The sequence below is a fragment of the Nerophis lumbriciformis genome, linkage group LG02 (assembly GCF_033978685.3).
Source record: "Nerophis lumbriciformis linkage group LG02, RoL_Nlum_v2.1, whole genome shotgun sequence".
Lineage (NCBI taxonomy): Eukaryota > Metazoa > Chordata > Actinopteri > Syngnathiformes > Syngnathidae > Nerophis > Nerophis lumbriciformis.
This window is the reverse complement of record NC_084549.2, coordinates 72,897,903-72,907,500: the sequence shown is the minus strand read 5'-3', so window position 1 is coordinate 72,907,500 and position 9,598 is coordinate 72,897,903. Positions and strand designations below refer to the sequence as shown.

General features: G+C 25.1%; 1 protein-coding gene across 1 annotated transcript in view; it reads right to left on the bottom strand.

Annotated features, from left to right (window-relative positions):
- Window positions 1-734: 734 nt before the first annotated feature.
- neurl1ab (neuralized E3 ubiquitin protein ligase 1Ab) overlaps window positions 735-9,598 on the bottom strand; it is an 87,984-nt gene continuing 79,120 nt past the window's right edge. The window contains exons 6-7 of the mRNA XM_061968268.1: window positions 6,805-6,960; window positions 735-1,151 (exon numbers count right to left, since the gene is read on the bottom strand). Coding sequence (XP_061824252.1) covers window positions 955-1,151; window positions 6,805-6,960 — 353 coding nt within the window. The 3' untranslated portion in view covers window positions 735-954. The remainder of the gene's footprint in view (window positions 1,152-6,804; window positions 6,961-9,598) is intronic.

Sequence of the window (9,598 nt, the reverse complement as noted above, 5' to 3'; positions counted from 1 at the left end):
GAAAAATACAGAATTATTTAAGATTAAAATCAAAATTGGAGAAAAATACAGAATAATTTTAGATTAAAATCAAAATTGGAGAAAAAGACATAATTATTTAAGATTAAAATCAAAGTTGGAGAAAATTCCAGAATTATTTAAGATTAAACTCAAAATTGGTGAAAAATACAGAATTATTTAAGATTAAAATCAAAATTGGAGAAAAATACAGAATTATTTAAGATTAAAATCAAAGTTGGAGAAACATACAGAATTATTTAAGATTAAAATCAAAATTGGAGAAAAATACAGAATTATTTAAGATTAAACTCAAAATTGTAGAAAAATACAGAATTATTTAAGATTAAAATCAAAATTGTAGAAAAATACAGAATTATTTAAGTTTAAAATCAAAGTTGGAGAAAAATACAGAATTATTTAAGATTAAAATCAAAGTTGGAGAAAAATACAGAATTATTTAAGATTGAAATCAAAATTGTAGAAAAATACGGAATTATTTAAGATTAAAATCAAAGTTGGAGAAAAATACAGAATTATTTAAGATTAAAATCAAAGTTGGAGAAAAATACAGAATAATTTCATCACTTTATGATTTATTGCAATGCAAAACATATTTTAAAGACTTTAAAAAAAAAACCATAACCATATGACTCATGTGATTGAACATATTTACACATCTGTTCATAGATGATGTCTAAGTAGATTGGACATATTTACACATATTGACATCATAGATGATGTCTAAGTAGATTGGACATATTTACACATATTGATGTCTAAGTAGAAAGTTCTTGCTTCAATCCTGACTAGCAAACTGCGTGACGTCATCGCGGCGCGTCAACGTCTGCTACGTAAAAAAAGGTGTCGTCCAAACGATGGGACCGCGACATCTTCTTGGCTCCGCCCCTTTTAGGTACGCGCTCGTCCAAGAGAAGGCTCCAGAAATGTCGTCGGTCAACGTCGTGCGGAGCTGCGGTACGTCTTGATGACGTCCGTGATCTTCTTCCTGCAGATGGGACACTCGCCGTTCTTCAGTTTGAGGGCGCAGCTGTGGCAGAGACACATGTGACCGCAGGAGTACAACACCGTGTCCACCGCCTCGTCGTAGCACACCACGCACTCCTCCCACGCAGGGGGCTCTGGCTCCGCCTCTGCCAGGAAGTAAATACAACACACTCAGAAAGGAACTTGTCGTTTTTCAAGCACTGAATTATTCAAGATTCAAATCAAAATTGGAGAAAAATACAGAATTTTTTAAGATTAAAATCAAAATTGGAGAAAAATACAGAATTTTTCAAGATACAAATCAAAGTAGGGAAAAAAATACAGAATTATTTAAGATTAAAATCAAAATTGGAGAAAAATACAACATTTTTCAAGATACAAATCAAAGTTGGGAAAAAAATACAGAATTATTTAAGATTAAAATCAAAATTGGAGAAAAGTACTGCATTTTTCAAGATTAAAATCAAAATTGGAGAAAAATACAGAATTATTTAAGATTAAAATCAAAATTGGAGAAAAATACAGAATTTTTCAAGATACAAATCAAAGTTGGGAAAAAAATACAGAATTATTTAAGATTAAAATCAAAATTGGAGAAAAGTACTGCATTTTTCAAGATTAAAATCAAAATTGGAGAAAAATACAGAATTATTTAAGATTAAAATCAAAATTGGAGAAAAATACAGAATTATTTAAGATTAAAATCAAAATTGGAGAAAAATACAGAATTTTAAAAAATTAAAATCAAAATTGGAGAAAAATACAGAATTATTTAAGATTAAAATCAAAATTGGAGAAAAATACAGAATTATTTAAGATTAAAATCAAAATTGGAGAAAAATACAGAATTTTTCAATATTAAAATCAAAGTTGGAGAAAAATACAGAATGATTTAAGATTAAAATCAAAGTTGGAGAAAAATACAGAATTATTTAAGATTAAAATCAAAATTGGAGAGAAATACAGAATTATTTGGGATTAAAATCAAAGTTGGAGAAAAATACAGAATTGTTCAAGATTAAATTCAAAGTTGGAGAAAAATACAGAATGATTTAAAATTAAAATCACAATTGGAGAAAAATACAGAATAATTTTATATTAAAATCAAAGTTGGAGAAAAAAACAGAAGTATTTAAGATAAAAATCCAAGTTGGAGAAAAATAAATAATTATTTAAGATTAAAATCAAAATTGGAGAAAAATACAGAATAATTTTATATTAAAATCAAAATTGGAGAAAAATACAGAATTATTCAAGATTAAAATTAAAGTTGGAGAAACATTCAGAATTTTTTAAGATTAAAATCAAAGTTGGAGAACAATACAGAATTATTCATGATTAAAATCAAAATTGGAGAAAAATACAGAATTATTTAAGATTAAAATCAAAGTTGGAGAAAAATACATAATTACTTAAAATTAACATCAACGTTATAGAAAATTCCAGAATGATTTAAGATTAAACTCAAATTTGGAGAAAAATACAGAATTATTTAAGATTAAAATCAAAATTGGAGAAAAATACAGAATTATTTAAGATTAAAATCAAAGTTGGAGAAACATACAGAATTATTTAAGATAAAAATCAAAATTGGAGAAAAATACAGAATTATTTAAGATTAAACTCAAAATTTGAGAAAAATACAGAATTATTTAAGATTAAAATCAAAATTTGAGAAAAATACAGAATTATTTAAGATTAAAATCAAAGTTGGAGAAAAATACAGAATTATTTAAGATTAAAATCAAAGTTGGAGAAAAATACAGAATTATTTAAGATTAAAATCAAAGTTGGAGAAAAATACAGAATTATTTAAGATTAAAATCAAAGTTGGAGAAAAAATACAGAATTATTTAAGATTAAAATCAAAGTTGGAGAAAAATACAGACTTATTTAAGATTAAAATCAAAGTTGGAGAAAAATACAGAATTATTTAAGATTGAAATCAAAATTGTAGAAAAATACAGAATTATTTAAGATTAAAATCAAAATTGGAGAAAAATACAGAATTTTTCAATATTAAAATCAAAGTTGGAGAAAAATACAGAATTATTTAAGATTAAAATCAAAGTTGGAGAAAAATACAGAATTATTTAAGATTAAAATCAAAATTGGAGAGAAATACAGAATTATTTGGGATTAAAATCAAAGTTGGAGAAAAATACAGAATTGTTCAAGATTAAATTCAAAGTTGGAGAAAAATACAGAATTATTTAAAATTAAAATCACAATTGGAGAAAAATACAGAAGTATTTAAGATAAAAATCAAAGTTGGAGAAAAATACATAATTATTTAAGATTAAAATCAAAATTGGAGAAAAATACAAAATAATTGTATATTAAAATCAAAATTGGAGAAAAATACAGAATTATTCAAGATTAAAATCAAAGTTGGAGAAACATTCAGAATTATTTAAGATTAAAATCAAAGTTGGAGAACAATACGGAATTATTCAAGATTAAAATCAAAATTGGAGAAAAATACAGAATCATTTTAGATTAAAATCAAAATTGGAGAAAAATACATAATTATTTAAGATTAAAATCAAAGTTGGAGAAAAATACATAATTACTTAAAATTAACATCAATGTTATAGAAAATTCCAGAATGATTTAAGATTAAACTCAAAATTGGAGAAAAATACAGAATTATTTAAGATTAAAATCAAAGTTGGAGAAACATACAGAATTATTTAAGATAAAAATCAAAATTGGAGAAACATACAGAATTATTTAAGATAAAAATCAAAATTGGAGAAAAATACATAATTATTTAAGATTAAACTCAAAATTGGAGAAAAATACAGAATTATTTAAGATTAAACTCAAAATTGGAGAAAAATACAGAATTATTTAAGATTAAAGTCAAAGTTGGAGAAAAATACATAATTATTTAAGATTAAAATCAAAGTTGGAGAAAAATACAGAATTATTTAAGATTAAAATCAAAGTTGGAGAAAAATACAGAGTTATTTAAGATTAAAATCAAAGTTGGAGAAAAATACAGAATTATTTAAGATTAAAATCAAAGTTGGAGAAAAATACAGAATTATTTAAGATTGAAATCAAAATTGTAGAAAAATACAGAATTATTTAAGATTAAAATCAAAGTTGGAGAAAAATACAGAATTATTTAAGATTGAAATCAAAATTGTAGAAAAATACAGAATTATTTAAGATTAAAATCAAAGTTGGAGAAAAATACAGAATTATTTAAGATTAAAATCAAAGTTGGAGAAAAATACAGAATTATTTAAGATTAAAATCAAAGTTGGAGAAAAATACAGAATTATTTAAGATTAAAATCAAAGTTGGAGAAAAATACAAAATTATTTAAGATAAAAATCTAAATTGTAGAAAAATACAGAATTATTTAAGATTAAAATCAAAATTGTAGAAAAATACAGAATTATTTAAGATTAAAATCAAAATTGTAGAAAAATACAGAATTATTATTGAAGAAAAAAATCCCAATATTAATTTCAGCAGGATGTACTTTTATTAATATGAATCCGAAAATCCCCAAAATATGTCATATTGAAAAAATATGTTTTACAAGGATGAAATCATAGAATTAAAATAAGAAATTTTTTTTGCAAACAGTTCATAATTAATGTTTAATATTATTAATATTAAATTGAGCTATTTAAAAAAACATTAGGTAGCTACTTTAAATAATTTGCATAGTTCTAATAATAAATAAAAAATAATAATGGAAAAAAAATTGTGCTGAAATTCTGTGTAAAAAATGTTATAGCAATAAAATAATTTTGGAGTTGGGGAAATAAAATCGCTAATTTAGTAGAATTATGTTGCAATTTGAGTGGGAGAATAGCAAAAATATACAAGGAAAAGACAAAAAAAACTATATATAAATATATATATATAGTTTTAATATTTTGACAACAATAAAAAAATAAGTAGAGAAATTACCGTAATAAAGTCATAATTTAAAGAAAAACTGAAAATATTTAAAATAGAGGTCAGAATATTAGAAAATAAATATGAGAACAAAATGTTACAAAAATAAACAAAATGTTTGGATCATAAAAGTAAAGTTGATATATTATGGGAGGAAAATGTGAGATGGCATTGTGAAGTGATGGAAAGAATACGCTTGTCAAGACAAGAATAAAGTTTACCAATGATTAAAATAAGCTCATTTTTTTTGCAAATAGTTCATATTTAATGTTTAATATTAGTAATAATGAATTGAGCTATTTTAAAATATTAGGTAGCTACTTTAAAGAATTTTCATAATTCTAATAATAAATAAATAAATACAAATAAAAATAGTGCTGGAATTTTGTGTAAACAAATTTATAACAATAAAATAATTTTGGAGTTGGGGGAATACAATCGCTAATTTAGAAGAATTATGTTGCAATTTCACTGGGATAATAGCAAAAATATACAAGGATAAGACAAAAAAAACTATAAATATATATATATATATATATATATAGATATATATATCTATATATATATATATATATATATATATATATATATATATATATGTATATGTATATATATATATATATATATATATATATATATATATATATATATATATATATTTTTTTTTTTGTTGTGTATATATATATATATATATATATATATATATATATATATATATATATATATATATATATACATATATATATATATATATATATATATATATATATAGTTTTTTGTATATATATCAATCAATCAATCAATCAATGTTTATTTATATAGCCCTAAATCAAGTGTCTCAAAGGGCTGCACAAGCCACAACGACATCCTCGGTACAGAGCCCAATATATATATATATATATATATATATATATATATATATATATATATATACACATATAAATATATATCCATAAATATATATATATATACATATATATATATATATATATATATATAGTTTTTTGTGTGTGTGTGTGTGTATATATATATATGTATATATATATATATATATATATATATATATATATATATATATATGTATATATATATATATATATATATATATATATATATATATATATATATATATATATATATATACACAAAAAAAAAAAAAAAAAAAAAAAAATATATATATATATATATATATATATATATATATATGTATATATACATACATATATAAAATATTTTGACAACAATAAAAAATTAAGTAGAGAAATTACCGGAATAAAGTCATAATTTAAAAAAAAACAATGAATATTTAAAATAGAGGTCAGAATATTAGAAAATAAATATGAGAACAAAATGTTACAAAAATAAACAAAATGTTTGCATTATAAAAGTCAGGTTGATATATTATGGGAGGAAAATGTGAGATGGCATTGTGAAGTCATGATCATTTAAGGGGAAAAAAAACCCTCATAATTTTGAGAATGGAAAGAATACGCTTGTCAAGACAAGAATAAAGTTTACCAATGATTAAAATAATGTAGTATTAACAACATTTTAAATGAAATTGTCACTTTATGGGAATCAAGTCATACAATCAGAATAAGGCTAAAATTACAACAATTGTAATATCATGAGAAAACATTTGCGTTATTATAAAAAAAAAAAAAAATCCATCTTTCAATAATTTTTTCATCATCCATCCATCCATTTTCTACCGCTTGTCCCTTCAATTTTTAGCTCATATTACACATTTTGTCACACTATTGCAACTTTACTTTGTAATGAGCCTTATTCCGCCTCTGACTTCATTCCCACTTAAAGTGTGCTGGTTATGAGTGAAGAGAGGACTAGATTTAGAATGGAGGAGCTTTTTGGACCAACCTGTGGAAGGACGTGACGAGTGAGAGTTGAGCAGGTTCTCGCGAGCTGTGTTGAGGTTGGACTCCGAGCTGAGGCTGGCATACACGGACTCGTGTTTGCTCCTGGTTTGTGTCCACGTAGGCGAGATCAGGGCTGGCGGACGTTGTGGGGACGAGCCTGGACATCGACAACAATTGTTGCGTTTTTAAATCAAATTAATCACACTTGTACAGTAGGAACTGCCCCCCCATTCCTCGCCGTTTACCTGACACATGAAACGTAAGCAAACCAATATTTCGGACACTTTGACTTTTATGCTCAATGGCAAATTTCCCTTCACAATCTACCCTGACTGGACTTTAGATACAACAAGTTTTGAACAAATAAATGCAAAAGTAAAACGTATAAAAAGTAGAAGGCTCGACTATCCGACAAACAAATTGCAATTGTGTTGAATTTTTTAAGTAGTCTAAATTATGCATGAGTGTGATAACCTCTTATTAATCAAGGTTAATTCAAAAGTGTAATTCGTCTGATTTCAAAATGTTATCATTTGACAACACTTTATGGTGTGTGTGTATATATATGCGTATATAGAGACATACTTCAATAACCAAAAAACAATTACAAAGATAAAATAAAAATAAATGAACGAAAAGCTGTATTTTTCTCACAATATGTCGACTTTTTTCTTATAAAATTGGGAGCAATTTCTTATATTATTTCTGTTTCTGTAATATTGAAATATTTTCCCGTAAAATTACTACTTTTTTTATGCCAAATTATTACTTTTTTATGTACAATTTTTACTTTTGTCATATAAGATTTAGCCTTTTATCACAATATTGTCAAAAAATTTTTGTTGTTCTTGTAAAATAGTGATATTTTTGGAGTAAAATGATGAATATTGTCATCTTTTTGCAGAGTACAATTCCGGTTATTATTACAATATTGCCAAAATGTTAAAGTTTTCTTATGAAACTGTGACTTTTGTCGAGTAAAATTACGACTCTTTTCATAACATCGCACAAATGTTCAGTTTTTCTTGTAAAATTTTGACTTGCATTGAGTAAAATTACGACTTTTATTATAACACTGCCAAAATTATACGTTTTTCTTGTGAAATTGTGACCTTTTTCTTGTGAAATTCCAACTCATTTTTCACAACAAGCTTTTTTATATTTGCATAGTTTGTATATATTATTAATGTTGTAAATACACTTCTTTATGTATCTAGAAAGGGTAGGCATTATTCGGAGGTCTCAAGAAGGGGACAAATACAAGAGTGTGTGTGTGTGTGTTTGTTCTTGTATTTCTATCTTTCTTGAGACATGAAGAAGGAAAAGTATCTTCCATATGAGGAGGTGTGAACAAGTGATGACATAAATCATGGTCCCAATAATATTGCATCTAATATTTGGTCAAAATGAGGGTGGTCCCAAAAAGGAGGGATTTTTCTAATTGACTGTGTCGGTTTTAAAAGTGCTCACCCTCTGGTCAACATATGAAATAACAAGTGTGTGTAGGAAATTGAAATGCGCCCCCTTTGGCCCAAAATTAATTAAAAAAATAAATAAATAAATATGTATATAGAGACATACTGTAATAAATTGAAGTAAGTAATGAAGATTAAAAACCAATTACAAACACAAAACAAAAAAACTAAAAGCTGACATTTTTTACATTTGCATAGTATGTATATATTATTAATGTAAATACACATCTTTATATATCTAGAAAGGGTTGTCTCAAGAAGGTAAGAAATACAAGAATTTGTGTGTAAATAATTACTTGATTTGTCCTTCAGTGACAAATGAAAAAACCCTTTAAATAAAAAACATTTTCTAAATTTTATTCTGAAAATCAGATGGATTTATTTTCTTTGTTCCGTACTTCCTCTCCCGCTCTCCGCTTATCTGTGTGAAATGTTATAACGGTGGAATTTAGTGGCAACGCGCTAACACAGGAAGGATGGAATAAGGGTTAAATATATGACGATTAAGTTTATACTTTACTGTTTACGTGTTGAAGTACCTTTTATACCCATAAGAGTTACATCTATGATAAAGTATATACGGTACTGTTTGCAAGTTGAAGTACCTCTTGTACGGATGTACTTTGTGGACGCCATCTGCTCCACATTTTGCTGTGTAAGTGTTTTTGCTGTGTTCCAGCACTCCGTTTAGTTTTCTTTATACCCTGTCCAGTGTAGTTTTGTTCTTCATACCCATAATAGTTACCTATATGATAATAAAGTACATACTGTACTGCTTACATGAAGTACCCTTTATACCCATAAGAGTTACATATATGATAATAAAGTATATACTGTACTGTGTACATGTTGAAGTACCCTTATATCGTATATCTAGGGTTAAATATATGACAAGTACATACTGTAATAATAATGAATTTGTCAAAATCTAGTGCTACAAAGTATAAACAAAAAGGTAAAAAATAAAAATAGAAAGTTAGAATATATAATAAAAAATTAAAATAGAAATAAAAACATGAAAAACACTAGATAAACACTCGATAAAACATAGAAACATAGATAAAATAGAAATAAAAACATGAAAGCTGTACTGTTTACATGTTGAAGTACCCTTATATATCTAGGGTTGAATATATGACAAGTACATACTGTTCTGTTTACATGTTGAAGTGCCCTTTATCATAAAAGGGTTAAATATATGACAAGTACATATTGTACTGTTTACATGTTGAAGTACCTTTTATACCCATAAGAGTTACATATATGGTAAAGTATATACGGTACTGTTTGCAAGTTGAAGTACCTCTTGTACGGATGTAC